This window comes from Indicator indicator, chromosome 6 (genome assembly GCF_027791375.1).
Source record: "Indicator indicator isolate 239-I01 chromosome 6, UM_Iind_1.1, whole genome shotgun sequence".
NCBI classification, from domain to species: domain Eukaryota; kingdom Metazoa; phylum Chordata; class Aves; order Piciformes; family Indicatoridae; genus Indicator; species Indicator indicator.
Window position 1 is genome coordinate 7,725,331 of NC_072015.1, and position 24,748 is coordinate 7,750,078.

The window sequence follows — 24,748 nt, forward strand, 5'->3', positions numbered from 1 at the left end:
CTGATTCCTACCCATAATCACTCAACTCTATCATCACCATCACTAACCTCAACACAATCAAAATACTCTCTAACATACAGGGCCATGCCACCCCCTCTCTTTCCTTGCCTATTTCTTCTGAAGAGTTTGTAACCATTGATTGATAGCACTCCAGTCATGTGAGTGCTCAGATATGAGATATCACACCATATTTCTGTGATGGCCACTATATCATAATTTTCCTGACAGATGTCTTCCAGCTCCTCCTGTTTGTTTCCCATGCTGTCTGCATTGGAAAGATGTATTTCAGTTGGTCTCTTTAGAGACCTTTTTGTAGGGAGAAGTTCCAATTCTTACCTGGCTGTTCTCAGGTGCTCCCATGGTTGCTAATGCATCAGTGAACCTTATGTCTTCATTTCCACATGGATGCCCATTCCCTACCTCCACTGATATGACAGATCAGGTACTCTCCACTTTACCACACGCTCTGTTATGTTTGTTATGTTTCCACTGCTAACTACATTTTGGCAACTTGATGAAGAGCTTCACCACAGAAGTGTAGTGATTGCCATTTAATATTAATGTATGAAATTTACAATTAAAGAATGTAAATTAACATTCTCCTTCCTTTTCTTATCACTAGTATTCCCTGGTTTTGTTCTAAATACCTTCATTATGCTTGCTGTGCCTTCATGATGTTTACAAGGAAACTACAGTTTCTGTCTTCAGGCAGATGCGTATTTCATTATTTTTCTCTGAACTTTTTCATGTCCACCACACAGCATGGGCATATCTTACCAACACAGTTCCTCCTATGTCAAAACAACACACTCTGTTACTCCTCTTCAGTAGGATCTTGCTCTTTGTTAGGTCTCAAAGAGATGTTTTGCCTCAGCTGCACTTGAGAATTGCTGCCTTTGTATGCACTGCCATGTAGATGCATTAAGCTCTTCTTTTGGCTGTGACACAACTGCTGCAGCTGCTTCCTTGACAAGTTGCTTGGGCAAATGCTGGTTATTTGCTTTCATAAAGTACCAAGCAGTTTTCTGTGTAGAGATATATTACACTGGACTAGAGTTAGTGATTGTAACAGCTATGCTTGATAAAGTAGAGAGAAATGGCTGCTCTGCTTGGTACCATCTGCTTAACCACTTCTGAATCACTTCCATTACATCCACCTGGGATAACCTGCAATATGTGCTCTTTTTTCTCCAATTGTATTCCATCTAAATAGAAGTGCATTAGGTATGCATACTAGAGAAAATAATAAATCAGTAGAATGTAACCATCTTTGGTACTTGAAACATGGTTATTAAAATTAACTTGGAGAAAACCTGTAACCCTTGTGACCTAGTACAATATTCTTCACAAAGTTCTTTCCTTATCACTTAGCACAGTTTACATCCTTTCTCCAAGTGAAAATACCTCACAAAAAGCAAAGCTTAATTTTCAATATCCACCTTTGTACAGATGTGGTAGGAAAAAGAAGGCTAGAGAAGTGACATAGTTATCATTCAGGATACATGTAGCTCAGATTTTCTCTATTGTGTACAAAGAAAGTTTCAAAATATGCCAATACAGAAGCCAACATTGCAGAAGTAAACAGTTTATGATGTCTGCTGAACCGGGTTTAGAACTTTCTTTCCTCACTCCTCAGTCTCATTCCCACCAAAGTGTTCAAAATAAGGAGACATTTATCTGGCCACCAGTATTATGGCAATCAATTCTTTTAACAATGCAAGAAAATTCAGTCTTATAGTTAATTATTTTGGTTCTCAAACCTGACTTGCTGTAGGTCTTTTCTTTGGATTCCAGTTCAGTGTATCACTCATAAGCTGTATTGCTTCATTGCTTGCATTTGGGATGAGAGTTTTTAGGCTTATAGGGACACACTGTGGGAAACGGAAATTCATGGCTGAAGCAAGGTGGTATCCTTCTGGCCAGTCACTCTGTTTCAAAAGAAAGAAAAATACAAAAAATAACTATTTATTTTTGAGGTATTAGATTAAGTTAAATTTTATGCTATACTTGTGTAGCTCCTTCCTATATAGTAGAAAAATGGGCATTCCTATTTTCCATTACAATGATTTCAACACCAGTGAATACAGCATCATAGAATCATAGAATTGTTTTGGTTGGAAAAGACCTCTAAAATCATCAAGTCCAAATGTCAATCTAATACCACCATGGCCCTTTAAACCGTGGTCCTTTCTCTACACACTGGTACAGTGTTTTTATTGCAACAAAGAAATGCAGAATATAGCTACCGCATCCTCTTTCACGGATGTGTTAGGGGTTAGTTATTCCCAGATATCTCTGCAGCTGATTATTCCCAACTATAGAGCTCTATGCATTACTAAAGAAATGGTTTTAAAACTCTCTCTTGAATTTTACTGTGTCATGGATTGATTTGAACCTGCTCCTGTTATTCATGCCATGCTGCAGTTATGCCAGCTTCAAAAATGAAAGTGCTAACTGGGCTTGAAGATTAGATTGCAACATGGGAGGCTTCCTGTTCCAGTTGCTGCTTCTGGGTTCCTACGTCTTGGGTGTGGTCTCTTTTCTGCAGACATGGCAGCAGAAAGAGTGGGAGTTGGATTTGGTTTTCTGTTTTATGCTGGGGTTTTTTTGCCCTGTGTATTTCACTGCGTTTCTTCTGCAAATAGGTTAAACTACGGTTACCACATATTGTATTATTAGATTAATTAGATTACTATCTAAGGTAATTATGCCTTGTGCTTATGATACTTTATGTTACATTAAACTCACTCTTATCTCTTTATCTCAGCCCTGAGTTTTGTGTGTCACTCTTCCCTTCACTTTTCTGTTGGGGGAGCAGGCAGTTTAGCCCTAGCACTAAATTGTTGCATTCTTTTTGGTGGCCAGTGTGGGACAGTGAACACAGCTGTGTTAAGACAGTCAGTTTGAAACTTCTAACACACTCCTTCCCAGTCTGCTATCTATCAACTGAAGAAGTAAAATCTATTCTATTGGAAGGCTTTGAATACAAGCTTAACATTTCATCGGATGCAGAAACACTCCAGAGTCTTACTCAATCTTTCATTTTGAATGCGAATCAGTAAAGGTTACTCTCTGGACAAGGCTTTCAGAACAGGTATGTACTTATCACGCAGTTTGTTTATGTAAATATGCTGATGAAAATGTCATGAGCAACAACATCAGAAATCTTCCTGATGACAATGTATGATATTTGTGCTTCTCCACAAAGCTTGTTACACTGATACAGGAGTAAATTGGATTGATTTGATATAACTTGGTCTTAAGATACCATATTAGCTATTACTCCTGTTTTTTATGTCTAACAGTTTCATAGAATCAGAGAATGGTTTGGGTTGGGAGAGACCTCTAAGATTATCTAGTTCAAACCTCCCTGCAATGGGCAGGGACACCTCTCACTAGACAAGATTGCTCAAAGTTGCATCCAAACTGAACACTTCCAGGCTTGGAGCCTCTACAGCTTCTCTGGGCAATCTGTTCCAGTGCTTTACCACCCTCATGAGGAAGAAAGACCTCCTAAAGTCCAATTTAAATCTAGTTCCTTCCAGTTTGAAGCCATTGCCCCATATTCTATCAATACATACCTTTGTTCCTCCCCAGCTATCCTGGGGGCTCCCTTCAAGTACTGTACTCTTAACACAGTCTATGCTAATCAAAGTACTCAAATATAATTATAAACCACATCTGGTTAACATTAAGTCTCAAGATTTCAAGTGACTTCCTGTTCCACCTCAGAGAATAATTTGTTCATTTAAATTAATAGAGATAGATTTTTCCCCTCCTCTGCTGCATCTCCCTCTGTTATTGGAGCTGGAGACATTCTGTCTGCCTGAGGTAGTGATAAAGGAATGATTTATGTAGTAGTAAGGGCTGAACTGGTGAAGTACAGGGCTTGGGTGAAATTAGTACAAGTGAAAAAAAATGAAAAATACATTTCAACTTATATTAAAAAAACAAAATCAGTTGGAGTAATTTAAAGCACCATTGTCAACCTTCAGCTAATGAAATCACAAGTCTTCTGAGGTGTGGCTGAGGGAACTGGGGTTGTTTAACCCAGAGAAAAGGAGGCGTAGATAGGGCCTTCTCACTCTCTACAACTACTTGAAAGGAGGTTGGAGCAAGGTGAGGGTTGGTCTCTTCTCCCTTCCAGGTAACAAGCAACAGCATGAGAGGAAATAGCCTCAGGTTGCACCAAAGGTGTTTTTGATTGGTTATTAGGAAAAATTTCTTCACTGACAGAGCAGGTAAGCCTTGGAACAGGCTGCCCCAGGAAGAGGTGGAATTGCCATCCCTGGAAGTGTTCAAAAACCTTGTAGATGTGGCGCTGAGGGATATGGTTTACTGGTGGACTTGGCAGTGCTGGGTTAATGTTTGGACTTGATGGCAGAGATCTTTTCCAACCTTTATAATTCTGTGATTCTATAAAACTCATTTCATTAATCTCTCCTTTTCAAATTGTCATTAGATTTTTCATTAAACTAGCAGACTACAAGTGCACCATCACTGCCAGGACCTGAATGGGGCAACTTACTGCTTTATTTACTTTATAAACAAAGCTATTTTATTTAAATAATAAAGCACAATAGTCACCTGTCACTATTTAAAACTCACCCAAACTCAAAGAAGTAATTAGTAAAGTACTGTGGACTTAAAGGAAGGCAAATTGAAATGAACACAGCTTCTGGGCATAATTCCTGTAATTCCTTATTGCAGGATAATGGAATAAATGAAATTTCTGCCTGAAAAATTCACTATTTGTAAAATTATCTGCAAAACTGGACTATTAAAATAACAGCTTGTATTTTTCACAATGCAGATGAGTACTTCACTTGTAACAAATGAATCTCTTGTGATAATTTTTATCATAATATTGAAGTATTCTTCTTACACGGTGATCTCCCTGAAGAATGTCTCAGGCATTGTTGTAAGAAGATAAAATTCCCAAACTAATTACAGCTTCTTGATCCTGGAGGGCTGACTTAGAGTGTCTCTAGCCCTTAGGGTCTGTGGAAGAGGCAACAGTTTTCTCTTGAAATACTCAGCTGGTGATTTGCTCCCTGCTTTTCCAAGCCATCAGCTTGCTAGTCAGGGAACAAGAGTGTGGTCATGATTTGCTTCTGTTCAACTATTTGAAATCCCACAGCAGTCAGCTCAGTGCTGCTCTGCCACTGCACGCAATGAAAAATCTCTCTCTCATTACCCTGCACTTCCACAAATTATTTACATTACATACTGAAAACATTCCAGAAGCTGGTATGTTGCTCTGACACAGATATTCTTAATATACACTGAAATGTTCATCTTCAGAGACCTGTGAGCTGCTTGAGAAACTTGACATCTGTGTCTGAAAACTCAAGTCTTCAAATATTGCTCATAATCCACATTATTTCTGATGCCCAGTTGTCATAGCAAGCAGTTTTACACATGGCAGCAATTTGCACTTAGTCCTCTAGACTCTGTTTTTACTTCCACAACATATCATCTGTGACTTTCCCCCTCTGACCTTTCACTCTCTGCTCTATCATGACTTTGCACCTGTTTCTCAGTATGTTTTCTTGGATGTTTTCCCACTGCTTCAAGCTCTGTATTTTCCATGTTAAGCTTAACCTATTCCTGTTTAAAGTTTGCTGTTCCTCACTTCTCTGCCATTAACAGCTCCTTTACTGGACAATAATTATGCTCTATTTTATATCAGTAGAATAAAACAGACACATCTCTCTCCCACCCTTTGGTTTTCCATCTAGAGACTGTGTTCAGTCAGTTATTTCACCAAGTTCTGCTTGTACCCATGAAGTACTGATATACATCTGCTATCTCTTGTCACCTTTACCCCTCTGACTTTATATTACACGGTCTTTTTTCAATTTATTCAAAATTCTGAAGGTCAGTTTATCCTTTTCTTCCATGCTCATATATCCATTTGCTAGAGCAACTTTTAAACCGAAGCAAATATAGTTGCATAATTTAATATGCACTACTCAAACCTTTCTTGAAATTTTAAATAGTATTTAGCCCGTCCAGAAAATAACTGAAAATAATTATTTCCTCCCTAAAAGACTGCTCATTTTTCTTCTATAACTTTTTATTGCTAATCATATTTATGAGCAATTAGTGTTTGAAGTCAAATGTTTCCTTTATGTTTTAAAAATAAGAAAAGTGGTATAATTTGTATTATTTATGAGATCTTCTACAAGCTCCAAATTCCAGGTGCCAGCCCAGAAGAATTACAAGCAAGTAGGCTGTGGCAAAAGGAAATCCTAAGCGACTTCTGCTTTTCTTTCCAATATACATAGCTTTAGGTAGCTAAATCAAACAACTTTATCTGGCTTTCATCAGAGGAGAGCAAGGCTACACATTGTGGTATGTAGATGCTAATATCCAACAAAAGACTAGATGTCATACCTTAATGGAAGTTTAAAAGCAAGAGTTGTGAAAACCTTACTATAACAATAATTTATATGTATGTTTGAGAGACGTCGCAGAATCCCAGCATGGTAGAAGCTGGAACGGACCTCTGAAGATCACCTAGTCCACGTCCTCTGCTAAAGCAGGGTCACCCAAAGCAGGTTGCACAGGATCGTGTCCAGGTAGCTTTGAAATCTCTCCAGATAAAGAGACTCCACAACCTCTCTGGGAAGCCTGTTCCAGTGCTCAGGCACTCTCACAGGAAAGAGGTCTCTTCTTCAAGTTCAAGCAGAACTTCCTGTGTTCCAGTTTGTGTCTGCTGCCCCTTGTCCTATCACTGGGCACCATCTCTCTGAACCATGTCCTTTAGATATTGATAAATATTGGTAAGATCCAGGCTGTCTTCTCTTCTCCAGGCTAAACAGCCCCAAGTCTCTCAAGCCTTTCCTGGTCATACAAATGCTCCAGTCCCCGCATCATCTTTGTAGCTCTCTGCTGGATTCTCTCCAGTAGTTCCTTGCCTCTCAAATTGGGCACATTACTCCAGATATAGCCCCACTAGGGCAGAGACAGAGAACTTCCTTTGACCTGCTGGTCACACTATTCTTAATGCACCACAGGATACCGTTTGCACTCCTTTCCAGGAGGGCACACTAATGGCTCATGGTTAACTTGCTGTCCACCAGCACTTCCAAGTCCTTCTCTGCAGAGCTGCTTTCCAGCAGGTCAACCCCTAACCTGCACTGGTGTGTGGGTTTATTCTTCCCCAGGTGCAGAGCCACACACTTGCTCTTATTGAATTTCAAGACATTCCCCTTTGCCCAGCTTTCCAGCCTGTCCACATTCTTGCTGAATGGCAGCACAGCCTGATAGTGTGTCAGCCACTCCTTCCAGTTTTGCACTATCAGCCAGCTTCCTGAGGGTACACTCCATCCCTTCATCCAGGTCACTGATGATGTTGAACAAGACTGGACACAGCACTGAACCCTGCAGAGCAACATGAGATACAGGCCTCCAACTACACTCTGTACCACTGATCACAATGCTCTAGAGCTCTGTCTGTTGTTCAGCCAGTTCTCAATTCATCTTGCTGCCCACTCATCCAACCACATTTTTAAGATCACCTATGAGGACATTGTGATAATATTCAACATTTTATAATAATTTTCTTTAACTTTTGTTTGTTTTAAATATGTTTGGGTGAGTTTTCCTAAATCTTACCTTCTTTGGAGTCCCTAAGACTTGGCAAATTTTGAAAATCTCATCTACTTCACTTGTGCCTGGGAAAAGTGGTCTGAGGGTGTATAATTCAGCCATTATGCTGCCAACTGCCCACATATCAATAGGTGAGCTATAAATAGATGATCTCAGCAAAACTTCAGGAGCACGGTACCTATGACAATGGAAAGAAAGAACAGATAAATTAAGATGGTAAGAGAAAGGTAATTAGTCAAGATAATGTATTAGCTTCTCAATATACTTACCACCTGGTAGATACATAATCTGTATAAGGTGGCTGAGACCTTAGCTCTCTTGCCAACCCGAAGTCTGCTATTTTCACAAGCTCTGGTCCAATGCATAGAAGATTTTCTGGCTTCATATCTCTATGAAAAAATCCTATGGAAGAGCAGACAGAAAAGAATGGCAAATTATTGTGTCACCACTTCTTAAACAGCAACCTCTGACAGAGTAATCCAAAGGTTGCTTAGGGATGTTTTGGAAGAGCAAAGCTCATTGTTTTAACTCAACATGAAAGAATAGCAACTCTTCCCCAAACAAGCACAGACATTTTCCATCCAGTGATTATTACACCAAGTTTTCTTAAAATTATGTAAACTATCATTAACACACTAAGGAAAATGTATCAGCTACTGGAGCAATATCAAATAACAAATCAATTTCAGAGTAAGATCTTCTGCAAAAGCAATGAGTGCTTTGTCAGTTTTGGATAATGGAAAACTAAGCATCTGCCACAGTGACTCAATTTATAGAATTCCTTGAATTATTTTTAACTAGATTATTTATCATCATGACAAGAATTTGCAGACATAGGCATATAAAAGACAGCAAAATTCTGTTCAAGAATGCTAATATGAGTAATGCAGGCACATAAAGCTTGCTGGTTTGAGCACACAAATACCTGGACAGCAGTTAAGTAGTTCAGCAAATCAATTCTGCTGTTTAACTGATACACAATACTTGTTAGAATATAAACAAATCTGATTGAAACTCAGTTGCTGCCAGAAAGCGTAACTTCAGCTATGGTTTAAAAATTCACCATATTTGAAATGGATAAGAATAATCTTTATTAGAGATGCCAAATAGCCTTTGCTAGGGATTTTTATTCATGCTATTACTGTGCATTATCTGATTTTCTAACAAAGAACAACACAGTTAAGCTGCAGCATGAAACCTACCGTGTTTATGGATAAAAGCTAGCCCTTGTAGTATCTGATACATCATGTTTCTGATGACTGACTCAGGGAACAACTTGTTTCTGTAAAGAAAGAAATAAACAACTTCATATAATTAAAGAAAAATCAGTGTATCTTCAGAACACATGTATTTCTTCACAAACAGATGAAAAACAGACTTATTAGTTCCTGCACACCAAATAAGCCAGATGCAACAAGCTCTCATTTCAAACTTCACCTGTTGCCAAGCCTAAATTTCACTAAGTTCTGAAGAGGGACTTCCCTGCAGCAAGGTTAATGATCCTGCCTCTCTGGAGAAGCTAGTATCAGAGAGAAGATGCAAGACAACATCTGAAGGAAACACATTCAAAGCAAAAGAATTCAACAAAGAAAAACATTAGTGAAAAGGCAGGCCCTATTCCAAAGTCCACCTTGCAAGGCTTGCTAGGTACTGTTTTGTCCAAGATTGCAACATCACACAATTAGTCCATACATAGGTCTTCCTTATAAGCTTTCATGCATGTACATGCAGATGATCATCCCCACCTTAGGCCAAAAGCAGAACAAAGAATGTTTATCCAATCCTTCCTAAGTTAAAGTGAAGGCTAATAAAGAAAAAAAGTAGCATTTGGAACTTCTCTCATGGCTCTACACACCAAACACATGCAAACTATCATGTTAATAGCTGAACAGACTGTTCTTTCCAAGAGCATTACAACATGCAATATTGTAATGCAGAGCAATTCAGAATTCTACCCTCAGATAAGCAGGTGCAGCAACTCGTGTTCACATCAGTGGGGCTGCAACAAGAGCCAAAACCAGGAATTCCAATGTGTTCTTCAATCTAACCTAAAAATTATTAAATAAAGCAAAATGGGGCACTTTTTGTTCTGTGAAAGAGACATACCTGTCCTTCATTAACTGATAGAGATTTTCCTTCATGTATTCAAACACAAAGTAGAGGTGGTCATTTTCTCGTATAACCTCCTTCAATTTGATTACATTGGCATGATTCAGCTTCTTCAGAGACTGTAACAGAGCAAAATGTGGCTTCAGGTAAATCCACAATGACCTTGATGTCTTACCAGAACTACATTTTTAACATGAAAAGTTTCTAGCACTGGATTTACAGGACATCTCCATCTGATAGTCTGCATTTATCTTGTCACCTGTTTTACAGAGCAATAAACTAGCATTTACAAATGTTTTTAAAACAAAAGCACCAACAATTTTAACAGTATCTTAAACCACCTATTTCTAGGAACTACATCATAGCTGGGGTACAGATTAACATAAACCCCTAATTCCGTATAAAGAAAGACAGTTCTGAACCTTTAACAGCTTTTTCTTACAGAACTAAGAAAACACAGGGGTTTTGTTTTGTTTTTTGCTATGAAACTTTTAAGAACAAAAATTCTCTTATGGTTGTTCTTCTTGGAGATACTGATTATGGGCAATCTTCAATAAATTAAACCTAAATTGAGGATACTCCACTCCTTTGTTAGGGAGTTTTGTACATATAGAAAATCTGATGCCCAAAGTATGGGATGATTTGGAATTTAAACCCAGGATATCAAGTACTAGTTGACAAACTGAAACTCCATTGCTCTACAAATGCCTCAAATACAAGATATAAAGACTGTGCATACACAAAGAAATCTGCCAGTAAAATCAAAACGCAGGATGACAAAACACAGAAACATGTACACAGAATCATTCTCTCTATCTTCTCTCAAATATAAAAATCTTGGCTACAAGGCATGGCCACTGCTTGGGAATAGTGGGATGTTCCAAAAAGCAGCAGGAGCTCAAGGTGTTCCACAGGTTATGTGGAACCTGTCACCCCTCATTTTGAGAGTTCAGAATTTGGCCTCAAGCTTGGACACTTAGTTTTAAATGTCCTGTGCTCACCACTTTACCTTGACTTCTCTCAAATTCATACATTCATCCCATGAGTAGAACTTTCTTTTCATTCTGAAATACAAATCCAAGAGGAAGTATTTTCAGTGAACAGCACAGAAACATTTTAGACCAAAAAAATCTAAATGCTGTTTTCCAAGTATAGCTGTAGCTGTATTTTTAACTCAATGTAAAACATTCTAGAATACCCTTTAGCAACACAATTTAAAACAAACTCTCTACTCTTGGAATTGCTAAAAATTTAACTGTTGGATGATTCATCACTGCAAACAGATTTTTAGAGTAGTAGTCAGCCATGACTCTACAAGGTATTTCTAAAAACACCAGGGACGCTAGGAGGAAGTTCTTTACAATGTGAGTAGTGAAATACTGGCACAGGTTGCCCAGAGAGCTGTACTTGGCCCATCCTTTAAAACATTTAAGGTCAAACTTGATGGGGCCCTGAGCAACCTCATCTAGTTAAAAATGTCTCTGGAAGCACTCAAAAAACATGTACATGTGGTGCTGAGGGACACAGTTCAGCAGTGGACTTGGAGGCGCTGGGTTAATGGTTTCACCTGATGATCTTGGCAGATGTTTCAAACCTTATTTGATTTTATGATTTTTTTTTTCTATTCTACATGGATGGAAGGTAACAATAAAGTCAAAAGTGAAAATCTTTAAGCTTTCCTTTACTGAACTTAGAGTTGCATACCTTTTGATAGCCACAAGTTCTCCTGACTCGACACTCTTCCCCATCAACACGCTGCCGTAGGTGCCATCACCTAGTTGTTTGATGATTGTGTAACGGTTCATTTTTCTTAAGACCCAGACAGCCAAAAGTTTAAGCAGTTCTAAATGTCTTCTGTTTTATTAATGGATTCTGTCCTCTTTGTCTTGGTGAAATCTTCTTCTGGACTGTTTTATGTTGGTGAATGTGTTCTCAAAACGGAGCAGGACATTCATTAGTCTCCTCCGCATTACAGCTACTTTGGGATCCAGACATAACATTTATGAGACCGAAGAACACGGTCATCCTCATATAGGTCCTTCAAATAAATAAAATAGGGAAATACATAACTTTTCAGTACTTTAGAAAAGAGACACTCTACTATTTGTATCTAAGAAAACCACCCCCCAGATCTGTATGCATTCTTTAAATAGAACACTTCAATGTGCGTGTGGTCTTTAATGCAGCCTTTCAGTACAAACAGGGAGCCTATAAGAAAGATGGGGACACACTTTTTAGCAGGGCCTGTTGTGACAGGACAAGGGGTCATGGTTTTAAACTACAACACGGGAGATTTAGGCTGGATATAAAGTCATCTTTCTTTACACTGAGGGTGGTTAAACACTGGCACAGGTTGGCCAGAGAACCAGTAGATGCCCCATTGCTGGAAACATTCCAGGTCAGATTGGACAGCAGTCTAAACAACCTGATCTAGGCGAAGATGTCCTTGCTCACTGCTGGGTGGGTTGGACTAGATGACTTTTAATGGTCTCTTCCAACTCAAACCATTCTATGATTCTATAACATGTTCCTTTAAATTCTTCAAACTACAGGAGGTGTTTAGTCTAGAATGAGGTTTAAAGCAGGGACTGAAGAGGCAAGATTACTTTCCTAATTCCCTAGAAACAAAGAAGTGTGCTTAAGCCTGGTGTCCTGTGGACACCACAGAACTCATTATGCTTAATATGCAGACAGCAGCAGGTTCCTAACCTGCAAACAATACAAGGACAAAGTTTGGGGAAATGGACAGAAGGACCCAAATTTTGTGCAGGGTGCTATGGTAAGTGTGTCAGCCTTAATGTGAATCCTTATCCAAACTTGAATTTGACCCTTAGCTTTCATTATACACATCTCTATCTATCACCCACACAGATGAAAGCCAGTTCCCACAGGTCCTGTGCATAAATCCTAATTCTAACCTGCCTACCAGACACAGTCCTAAAACCTGAGTTTATGGCACTTAGGAAAACTCACATTAGTCATCCATTTAGGCCCAGGAAAATATAACCATCCATCACTGTAACCCAAATGCTTGAACACAAATCATTGACAGCTCACCAAATTTCCAGCATCATCTCTACCTTTTGCCTCTACTGTCTGGAAATGCCAAATAAAGCTCAAATCAACTGGCATCCAGTCAGCCTACCTCTACAGGAGATGCAGAATTCAGGATGCAATTCTGTAGTCATTATGCCAGAATTAGCTGCAGGCTGTCAAAATTGATTAAGGAACTCAAAATTCAGTGAGTAAGAAGTCTCAGGCCTGATATTTACTAACCTGGCAAAATTCAACAATAAAATTAGAACTAGGGCTATTGGCACAACCTGGAACACAAGAGGTTCCACCTGAACCCAAAGAAAAACTTCTTTCCTATGAGAGTGCTGTAGCACTGGAACATGATGCCTTAGAGAGGTTGTGGAGTCTCCTTTGGAGAGATTCCAAACCTGCCTAGGTGTAATCCTATGCAACCTGATCTAGGTTAACCTGCTTTAGCAGGGGTGCTGGACTAGATCTCCAGAGGTCCCTTCCAATTCCCACAATTCTGTGATTCTCAAACTGCTGGCCACACTATACTTAATGCACTCCAGATTCCATTTGGCCTTCTTGGCCATGAGCATACATTACTGGCTTGTGGTGAACTCGTCCACCTGCACTCCCAGGTCCTTCTCCACAGAGCTGCTTTCCAGGTCAACTCTTAACCTGTACTGGTGCACTGCTTATTCCTCCCTAGGTGCAGGACCCTACGCAGCCTGATGGTGTGTCAGCCACTCCTCAGAGTTTTGTGACATCAGTCAACTTCCTGAGGGTACACTGTCCCTTCTTCCAGGTCATTGATGAAAATGCTGGACAAGACTGGGCCCAGTACTGACCCTTGGAGAACACCCCTTCAATAGTCAAGTAGAAGTGTCAAAATTGCTCAATGGAAATGCACATGGCCAGGTGTGAAAACTACATTCCCCAACAACAACCTTGAAGTACCGTCATACATTCCGCATACCTTCACCGCTACAGTGGTGCGTGCCAGACCAGTCTACTAATGACTCTCACGAAAGAGTTGTCTTGGTCACTTAGTGTTAATAAAAAAGGCAAATGAGAGAACTCTTATAGTGAGACATCACCAACTGAAAACGTACCAAATGCAGTGAAAAAAAAATAAAAAGACTGTAGGTATCACACGTGATTCCATCACTTGCCTGGACAGCTTGACAACCCCTTCAGAGAAGACATTTTTCCTTATATCCAACTTAAACCTCCCCTGGTACACTTTGAGGCCATTTCTCTTGTCCTATTACTTGTTACCTGGGAGAAGAGACTGACCCCCACCTTGCTACAGCCTCATTTCAGGTAGTTGTAGAGTGAGAATGTCTCCCCCAAGCCTTCTTTTCTCCAGGCTAAACAACCCCAGTTCCCTCAGTCACACCTCGTAAGACTTGTGCTCTAGACCCTTCACCAGCTTTGTTGCTCTTCTTTAGAAAGATTTCAGCACCTCCAGCACCTCAATGTTCTCCTTATAGTGAGGACCCCAAAACTGAACACAGTGTTTGAGGTACGACCTTATCAGTACTGAGTACAGGAGGACAATTCCAGATACAAGACAAGATACTGTTGGCCTTCTTGGCCACCTGGGGATATGCTTGCTTATACTCAGTCAGCTGCTGACTTACATTCCCAGATCCATTTCCATCATCAGGCAGTTTCCAGCCACTGTTTCCCTTGTTGAACCTCATACCACTGGCCCCAGCCCATAAAGGCCCTTTTGTACCAACCTGGGGATAAGTCAGGGCTCTGCCTAGCTTCGATGGTTAATGCAAGCCTCTGAAGTGGTCTTTCCCATCCTAAAGCATTTATATTATTCCCTCAGCAATATGAAACTCTAAAATGTAAAACTGTACTAGGAGCCTGAAAAGAGAAATCCTACTGTAAACAACAGCTTGTTTTATACTCTTTGTGACATACTGCCCATAATCTCATCACACAGGATTAAGGAAGGATTAAAGCAGGGGACAAATAGAGGGCAAAATCTAATAGCTCAAAAGACTCTAGCAATTTGTGGCAATTTAGAGAATCAGAACAAGAGATACATAGTTTCAGCAAATTTTCACTTTTACTGTATCACTGGAGTTTTAAGCACTAACACAAAGTTTAAATTACTTTAGATGCTTGAATTATGTTACAAAATGTAACAAATTAGGGCAAATTGTCTGCGTTTCTGCCTCACAAGCATCAGGCATTACCAAAAGCTCTACATTTGCATGCTGAACATGCTGCTCTCAAATTAAAACACAAACTAGGCTAAATGACCCAACAAAGAGCTCCCAGACCCATAAAGAAATACACGTACAACACAAGTTCACCACCAACCTGTTTGCAATAACTGCTGCGACTACCCAAGCCATTCACAGGGCATGGTGCTGCTCTTAATGATCAATCCTGAGAGCAGTGAAATTGCTCCTACAAAACCTTTTTTGGGGTAACTGTGTATTACTAAAGCTGACAGTAATCTAGTCCCACGGCAGGTGGATCCAGTTCTCAAGATTAACTATAAATCCATTAATCAAAGACTAGCAGTTATTTAAAAGCATGACTGCAAGCAAGAAGTTAACAATAGAAGTGTTTTGTTTGGGAATGACTTTTAAGATCATCAAGGCCAACCATTATCTAACTCTACCAAGTCAGGTGCTAACCCATGTTTCTCAGCAGCTCATCTGTGAATCTTTTAAACACCCCACAGGATGGTGAGTCAACCACCTCCCTGGGCAGCCTGTTTCAGTATTTCAGAACCTTTTCAGTGGAGAACTTTCTTCTAATATCCAATCTAACCTTCCCTGGTGCAACTTCAGGTCATTTTATCTTATTTTGTCCCTTGTTATTAGGAAAAAGAGACCAAATCCCACCTCACCACAACCTTTCAAGGACTTGTAGAGAGTGCAAAGGACTTGTAGAGAGTGCAAAGAGTGCATCAGCCTCCTTTTCTCCAGGCTAAACAACCCCAGTTCCCTCAGTTGCTCCTCACAAGACCTATTCTCCAGATCTTTTGCCAACTTTACTGTCCTTCTCTGGATTCGCTCCAGCACCTCAGCATCTGAACCCAGCACTCAAAGTGTGGCCTCATCAGTGCTGAGTACAGTTAGCAACCACTTTTCTGGTCCTGCTTTGTCACACTATTCCTGATACAGGTGAGGGTGCTGTTGACTTTCTTAGCCAATATTGGCAATAAATATCCATACTTTCAAATAAACTGCCTTAATAATTTTTAAGTGTCTCTTGAAAAGTCTAAGATATTGTTTCACTCACTTGTATCAGGCATTCAGGATGGGGCATAAAGAAATAACTTCAATTTGCTGTAAATATTGTCCCTTGTTTTGTTGCAAGCCAGTTTTTGTTTCAAACAATAACAGTCCACAGCCAGTTCTTCAGGATGTTTCAGCAGTGACCTGCCTGGATGCCAGCCAGGTTAGCAGACAGGTTACCCCCTCCCATTGCCCTGAAACCTCTTCCTGCAGTGCAATGAGCAGTGCAAGGCAGTAATGGTTTCAGTGAGATCTGCTGCTTAACTTTCAAGTCTCCAGCCTGGGGCAGCGTCCAGAGGGAATACAGACTAGTCTCATCTTTCAACACCTCCACACCACTCTAAGGTTTAATATATGCCTGTTGCCACACAAATTTTAGCTTCACTTGATGACACTCATTCATGTCCCAAGAGTGTGACCCCCCTTAATATATTCTTGTGATAGAAAAGGGGGCACAAGTCTCCTCTCACTTATTAAGGCTATGCAACTCAAGGTTGGCCAGCATGGAAGTCTCACCGTGGTTCTCATCAATTAAAATTCACCTTCTCTCATTAACCTTTCAGGCTGTCAGGGCTTTGCATGTTGAGTCCTGAGATCCTCCTGGGAAGAGGACCCCATGAAGAGAGGCTGAGAGCCCTGGGGCTTTTTAGTCTTCTTGTCTGGAGAAGAGAAGACTGACAAGGGATTTAATAAATGTTTATAAATATCTGAGGGCTGGGTGTCGAGAGGGAGGGGACAGGCTCTGCTCAGTTGCATCCTGTGATAGGACAAGGGGCAATGGATATAAACTACAGCACAGGAGGTTCCACCTCAACATGAGGAGGAACTTCTTCACTGTGAGGGTCACGGAGCACTGGAACAGGCTACCCAGAGAGGTTGTGGAGTCTCCTTCTCTGGAGACTTTCCAGCCCCATCTGGATGTGTTCCTGTGCGACCTGTGCTGGATTCTATGGTCCTGCTCTGGCAGAGGGGTTGGACTCGATGATCTTCGAAGGTTCCCTTCCAACCCCTAACATCCTGCGATCTTATGAGACCACCCGTGACCGGGCCTGACGGGAGGGATAATAACCATTTGGGAGGACGGGCGCCGGGCCGCTCTCACTCCAACCTAAACCAGCAGCTCTTTCATCCCCGTAGGACACTGAAGCCGGCCCCAGGAGACACGGACACCCGCTCCGGACACCCACCACCCCCGAACGCGGCCGCCCACTCACTACGGCACTGCGGACGTTAGGGGCGGCCGCCACAGTTTCCTCCTCCTCCTTCTCCTGCCGCCGCCGGGCCGCTCTCCCGCGTCGCCGGGGCGACAGCGCGGGCCAAGCGGGGCGGAGGCAGGAGGAGCCTACGCTTGGCCGCGCCCCTTTTGTAGCGGTGATAGCGGTTTGGCGCGCGGGCGGGAGAGCCCTGCGGGACGCGGGGTGTGTGTGCGCGCGGTGGCGTGTGAGCGCGATGCAGGAGGGCCGTGCGCAGAGGGGCACTTGGCGTGCAGAGGGTGGGCGGCGCGCAGTGGGAGCTCGGGGGGCACACCGGCAATCCGGGCACGCTGCTGGGTCATCCGCAGCTGGCCGTCAGCCACCCCCTCAGGTCTTTTCCTGCGCTCAGCTTTCCATCCCCAAGCTTTCCATCCCCATCAGCTTTCCCCAAGCCTGCAGCATTGCATGGAGTTGTGACCATATCAGATGTATGTAAGACCGATAGCTATAATGAAGTCTGAAGATCTTTTCCCCTTCCTTTTCCCCTTCCCCTTCTCCTTCCCAGAAATTTATTAAAATACACATTGATAATATTGATGCAGGGGGGAACTTAAATGTTCCATGTACTAGATATATATTTGTATTATAAAAATAACCAGGTCCTTTGTTATCTTTGTTTCTCCACTGTGTTAAAAGGCCACATTCAGTATCTGAGAGGAAAATTTTGACAGCAAAGCCTCATTTTAAGCATTAGGGCTCGACATTATTTTTTAATGGTTTTGAGGGTGAGGGACAGGAAAAGTTCTTTTCTACACAGTGACTGCTAGTGGTACTGTGGAGGGAAAGGTTGGAAATTTTTTTGAATTTTAAAACTCACTTCTGCATCTCCAAGCTGACATCTCATGCTTGTTGAGAAAAAGGGGAAGCTGTTGTACCGTTGTAATTACACTTTTTTTTTTTTTTTTTTCCACTGGTGTGGTAACTTTGTGATGGTTTAAGCCTTGTTGACAGATTGATTGATTCTGCCTCAAGTCAACTGGGTGGAACGTGGAGCTATGGGAAGCGGTTTTCTGGAATCCAAAGGATTTGACCACTCACACATAGTTTGCTGACATGGAAATACAAGAAAATAACATCATATTTTCTGTAACAGAATATGTCCGTTTCCTTTATTAAAATAAAAACATCAGAGGTACCTCCCAGGTCAAATTAAGATCAAAAGTGAGACTTGGATGTGAGAAGGAGAAGATATCATCACCCACACAGGCAGAATTCCAGCAGAGGTTCAGCAGGAGTTAATCATACATAGCCAAGTGTTTAACCATGCATTCACCTGTAAAGAGGTGTTTAAACACTGTTACATAGGTATATTACATGTATGGAAGTACCTCTCCACTGTAAATGGTGCAGTGGTGGCCCTGTGACACTCCGATGTCTCCTACTTGCCTTTGCATCCTTTCGTGTCCCTCTCTTCAACTGAGCCTTATTCCCTGGCTGTCCTCTGGTCCCAGCAATGGGCTTCCTCCTTGTGTGGAGCTGCCACCAAATCTCCGCAGCTGGCCCTCTCGTTGCTCTCCTCTTCAGGGCCCTGAGCCTAAGTGAAGCTGCCTGCCATCTTTCAGGCTTGTGTGAAGCTTACTGGGATCTTGCTGGCCTTTCGCGCCTGAATGTTCCATGGCCTGTAAGACTCCCTTATGAAACTCTAGTGTCTTCCCCAGGGAGCTGAGAATGTGGAAGGGAAGGAGGCTACAGCTGCTTTAATGCTTTTGTCTGGGAAGTTCTTACAACAATGTTCTTGGTTTCTTTTTTCCAAATGGTCTTTAAGGTCCCTTCCAACTTTAACCATTCCGTGATTCTGTATTTTCTAGTCTGATTACTGTCACTTGTAAGATACCTGGCACAAGCAAAGGAGCTGATGTTTAAATAATTTCAGTATTATTTCTGTGCATGTGCTGATTGAAGAAAAGAAGGAAAAGCCCAACAAACAGGAACCAGGACTTCCATCCCCTGTATAGATAACCTTTGACATTCTGTGAAATATGGCCATCCCCTGTCATCTTTAGATAGATAACCTTTGTATAGACAGGAGGAAACAGGGTTGCCTGTGTAAACCTCAACATCCCTCTGTTATTTTCACATTGATATATTTCCGAATAAGATAAGAAACATGGACTATATAAGTTTGTACTGAAATCTCTTTCAACACACAGGTCTTTTGGAGAGATCCTACCTGTGTCCAGCGCTGTAATAAAAGCATAATACAAGAAACTTACTGAGTTTCATGTCCTTCTCTAAATCATTTTGGCGACCGCGGCAGGACAACTCTGTTTGGCTGCGGGACCTGTTGAGGAACAGGACCTCTCAGGGCGCCCCCGAGAGATTCTCGAGTAGAGCTCCTCTACTCACCAGATCACCGCAGGAACAGACAAGACTGCTGACGGAGAGAAGGTATGCTTTTATTAAAAGAGGAGGGGTCGTATCCGTAAGTCGCAGAGGGACGCCCTGCGCGGGAGAGGAGCATTTATTGCCACCCCTAGGGAAAAGAGCTCTTAGGTTGGACCAGGGGGGTCCAAAGGGACTTAAAATATTGTTTATATTTTAAGTATACAGGTTGGAACCAGGGGGGTTCCTAAAGGGACTTAAAATATTGTTTATATTTTAAGTGTACCAGTTGGAACCAGGGGGGTTCCTAAAGGACTTAAAGTATTATGAACACTGTTTATAATTTGAGTGTGTGGTTGAGTGTGTGTGACTGAGACGTAGAAAATCTACGAAGCGAGAGGGAGTCCCAATCTGCGGGTCCGTTTCTCCGCGAGGAGGACGGCCAGAGAGGGACAAAGCGAATGAACGAATGGAAGTGTGGCCAATAATTGTATGTTTGGGACCGGTCATTTTGTCATAATTGTATTTGTTGTGTGTTGTAAAAAGCCAGTACTGTGCTGTATTGTGTAGAATGGGGGGCAGACAAAGCAGTGAGATCCCAAAACATACCCCACTTGGTTGTATACTTGCCCACTGGGATGAAATTGGAGGCACTCCAGGAGGGTCGACAAAACAACAGACCCTAATTAAATTTTGTACCCGGTGGTGGCCATTATATAAGTTAGGTGATGGAGAAAAATGGCCTGTAAATGGGAGCCTAGAGTATAACACTTTATTGCAATTGATGTTGTTTTTAAGAGGAAAACAAAAATGGGAAGAGTCAATATATGCTGACATGTTTTTCTATCTCCGAGAACATCCTGATCTTCAAAGGGACTGTGGTATAAGAGCTCCCTCAGATCCACTAGTTTTGGCCCTTGAGAAGGAAAATAAGGCTAAGAACAAGAGGCAGGCACATTTGAAAAGGTGTTGTTCTGCATGCAGCATAGGGCAGAGATGCCTTAAACTTGAGGACCCGAAAGACCTGCCTGAGTTTTATCACCCCCCAGGAAAACTGCAAGGGGTAGTGACAGCAGGTCCAGGAGATAACATAGAGGGTCCTGGTAACAGCAGTGATTCTGATAGTGACACTGGAGTTAGCTCCACAACCCAGGCTCTGGGAAGCCCAGTGGCAAGAAGGACCCGAAGACAACAAGTAACTGCCCTGGCTTCCCAGCTACCCATTCAGACCCCTCTGCGACAAGCAGTAGGGCCAGAGGGTGACCCAGTCTGGATTAAGGTACCTTTTACAAGCCAGGATTTGGATAGCTGGAGGAAAAAGGCTAAAAATTATCGTAATGACCCTACTGGGACAGCTACTCATTTTCGATTTATGATCAGGCAGCATAACCCAGACTGGGATGATATCCAGTTATTACTGGAACAAATGACTGAAACAGAAAAACAATTAATTGAAAGACACGGATTAGAAATAGCAACAGAAAGAATACAAACTCGGGGAGGGGGAGCGAATATAGGGGATGTATTTCCACTCCAAAATCCGGGATGGAATACAAATGATGCCCTGCAAAGAACTAGACTGGAAGAGTACAGGGAATTTATAGCCAGGGGAATGGAAAAAGCCATCCCGAAAACAATTAACTGGTCTGTATTATACTCAGTCAGACAAGGGCCTGGTGAATCACCCTCAGAATTCCTAGATAAGCTGAGGGAGGTCATGAGGAAAAAAACCTCTCTTGACCCTGGGTCAGAAGTAGGTACACAACAACTGGTATCATTATTTATTGGGCAATCTGCTGGTGATATCAGAAAGAAGTTGCAAAAATTGCCAGCTCCACAGGGAAGGGATTTGGAGGCACTTTTGGATGTAGCATGGAGGGTATTCTCTAACAGGGAAGAAGAGAATAGAAGAAAAGAAAAAAGGATGTTGGTGGCAGCGTTGCAGGAAAATAGGGAAACTAAAGGGCCTACCAGGGCACGGTTGGAAAAGGATCAATGTGCAATCTGTAGGAAGAAGGGACATTGGAAAAGAGAATGTCCAGAAAGGAAAAAGAAAAATAGGGTACAGGCACAGCTGGAAGAGGTTGATTAGGGGGGACCGGAGGGAATTACCCTGGCAGACCCTCTGGTTGTAATAAGGCTAGGGGAAAAGGAAAAGAAATTGGAGTTTCTGGTTGATACAGGAGCAACCTTTTCAGTCTTAAATGAAGCTTTGCTACCTTTGGATGAGAGCTATGTTTCTGTGGTAGGGGCTACAGGTCAAACTGAGAAGGCATATTTTTTTAAACCTCTTAAATATAAATATGGTAAAATCTGGGGCTTACATAAGTTTTTATATATGCCAAATGCCCCAAAGTCATTACTAGGAAGGGACTTGTTAGAAGCATTGGGAGCTGAAATTAAATTTAATAAGGGGAAGGTAGAATTTAGGGTAAGGGAGGAACAGTTAATTGAGGTTTTAAGTCTTGCACTAATGAGCCCTCAACGAGATGAAAACAAAATAATAGAAAGTATAAAAGATCAGGTATATCCTGGAGTTTGGGACACTGAGCATCCTGGAAGGGCCAAAAATGCTTTACCGATAACAATAGATCTTAAACCTGGAGCCCAACCAATCAGGATAAAGCAATATCCTTTAAGGAGAAAAGATAGGGAAGGAATTTTGCCCATTATAGAAAAATTTATAAAATATGGGCTGTTAACAGAATGTGAATCATCATACAACACCCCAATTTTGCCCGTGAAGAAACCCACAGGAGGGTATCGGCTAGTGCAGGATCTAAGGGCCATAAATAAAATTACGAGGGACATTCATCCGGTAGTAGCAAACCCATACACTCTCTTAACTCGATTAAGGACAGAGTTAGAATGGTTTACCGTCCTGGACTTAAAAGATGCTTTTTTCTGCCTACCTCTGGCCCCTGAAAGTCAGTCACTGTTTGCTTTTGAATGGGAGAATCCAGAAACTAACAGAAAATGCCAACTGACCTGGACAGTGTTGCCCCAAGGATTTAAAAACAGCCCCACTATTTTTGGAAATCAACTGGCAAAAGAATTGGAGAAGTGGGATCAGCCAGAAGGAGATGGAGTCCTACTACAGTATGTAGATGATATCTTGATAGCAACTCGAACCACAGAAGAATGTGAAAAGTGGACTGTGAGTATGTTAAATTTTCTGGGACTTAATGGGTATCGAGTCTCCCCACAAAAGGCCCAAATAGTACAGCAGCAAGTAACTTACTTGGGATATGAACTGACTGCGGGACAACGAGTACTGGGCCCTGAAAGGAAGGAAGCCATATGCTCCATTCCACTTCCCAACACAGTAAAAGAACTCCGAACCTTCTTGGGAATGACAGGCTGGTGTAGGCTGTGGATTTATAATTACGGCCTGTTTGTCAAACCTCTTTATGAATTATTGAGGAAGGCTGACAGGGCTCTGCAATGGAACGGAGAAGCTAAACAAGCCTTCCACACTTTAAAAAGGGAACTGATGAGGGCACCAGCACTAGGCCTACCTGATGTCACTAAACCCTTTTTGTTATATTCCCATGAAAGTCAGGGAATAGCACTTGGGGTCCTCGCACAAACTTTAGGACCCTATCGAAGAGCAGTGGCATACCTCTCTAAACAACTGGATGAGGTAAGCAAAGGATGGCCAGGATGCCTGAGGGCTGTGGCTGCAGTTGCAGTCAACATTCAGGAGTCCCGCAAGTTCACAATGGGACAGAAGATCACAGTCCTGGTATCACATACAGTCTCTGCTGTGCTGGAAGCCAAAGGGGGACACTGGTTGTCTCCACAACGATTCCTTAAATACCAGGCTATATTAGTGGAGCAGGATGATGTGGAGATCAAAGTCACTAATGTTGTCAATCCAGCCTCTTTCCTCCAGGGAAGTAATGGAGAATCAGTAATCCATGACTGTTTGGAAACAATCGAGGCCACTTACTCCAGCAGACTTGACCTGAAGGAAGAACCCCTGGAGATGGCAGATCATAACTGGTATACTGATGGAAGCAGTTTTGTGATCCAGGGAGAAAGAAAGGCTGGGTATGCTATAACTACAGAAGAAGAGGTGATTGAGGCAGAAGCACTACCAGGTAACACTTCTGCCCAAAAGGCGGAAATAATTGCTCTGACTAGAGCCTTGGAGCTCTCTCAAGGAAAAAGGGCAAACATATGGACAGACTCCAAGTATGCCTTTGGAGTAGTGCATGCCCATGGAGCCATCTGGAAGGAGAGAGGACTATTGTCAACCCAAGGAAAAGGCATTAAGCATGCAGAAGAAATATTGAGGTTATTGGAAGCAGTACAGAAACCAAGCAAAGTGGCTATAATGCACTGCAGAGCACACCAAAAGGGAAACAGTGGTCAAGAAAGAGGTAACCGGTTGGCAGACAAAACGGCTAAAACAGTAGCCAGGGAGGGGAAAGAGGTGGCAGAATTTGTTTTGGTCCCAGATGGTAAACTGACAATTGAGCAAAAGGAACCAGAGCCTGTGTATAACACAGAAGATCAGAAATTAATTAAGGATCTTTTAGGGACTAGGATAGAGAAAGGATGGGCTAGGACACCGGATGGGAAATTAGTCATACCTAGTAACCTCCTTTGGGCATTTGTTCAGATGGAACATGGAAAAACTCACTGGGGAGCTGAAGCTCTGTATCGAAAATTGGTTCAGGAGTGCATAGCACGAAAATTGTACACAACTGTAGAGCAGGTAACTCGACAATGTGAAGTATGTCTTAGGGCCAACCCCAAGGTGGCGAAAGAAGTCAAGCTTGGACAGATTAGTAGAGGAAATTATCCAGGACAACAGTGGCAAATTGATTTCACTGAACTTCCAAGAAAGGGGGGATATAGATATCTTTTGGTACTTACTGACACCTTCTCTGGTTGGCCAGAAGCATTTCCCTGTCGCACAAACAAAGCTCGGGAGGTTACCAAAATAATGTTACAAGAAATAATACCCCGGTTTGGGGTGCCTGCTACTATTTCCTCAGATAGAGGATCACATTTTGTGGCCAAGGTAGTACAACAAATAAGTAAAATCTTAGGAATTGATTGGCAACTCCACACTCCTTACAATCCACGCTCAAGTGGACAGGTGGAGAAAATGAACCATTTAATTAAGAATCAGATAATAAAAATTGG

General features: G+C 41.9%; 1 protein-coding gene across 2 annotated transcripts in view; it reads right to left on the reverse strand.

Annotated features, from left to right (window-relative positions):
• The window catches only part of MAK (male germ cell associated kinase), a 33,121-nt gene extending 21,590 nt beyond the window's left edge, over window positions 1-11,531 (reverse strand). For both annotated transcript variants that reach the window (XM_054381654.1, XM_054381653.1), the window contains exons 1-7: window positions 11,431-11,531; window positions 10,736-10,790; window positions 9,724-9,845; window positions 8,820-8,899; window positions 7,887-8,019; window positions 7,624-7,795; window positions 1,761-1,928 (exon numbers count right to left, since the gene is read on the reverse strand). In XM_054381654.1, coding sequence (XP_054237629.1) covers window positions 1,761-1,928; window positions 7,624-7,795; window positions 7,887-8,019; window positions 8,820-8,899; window positions 9,724-9,845; window positions 10,736-10,790; window positions 11,431-11,531 — 831 coding nt within the window. The remainder of the gene's footprint in view (window positions 1-1,760; window positions 1,929-7,623; window positions 7,796-7,886; window positions 8,020-8,819; window positions 8,900-9,723; window positions 9,846-10,735; window positions 10,791-11,430) is intronic.
• Window positions 11,532-24,748: the final 13,217 nt, after the last annotated feature.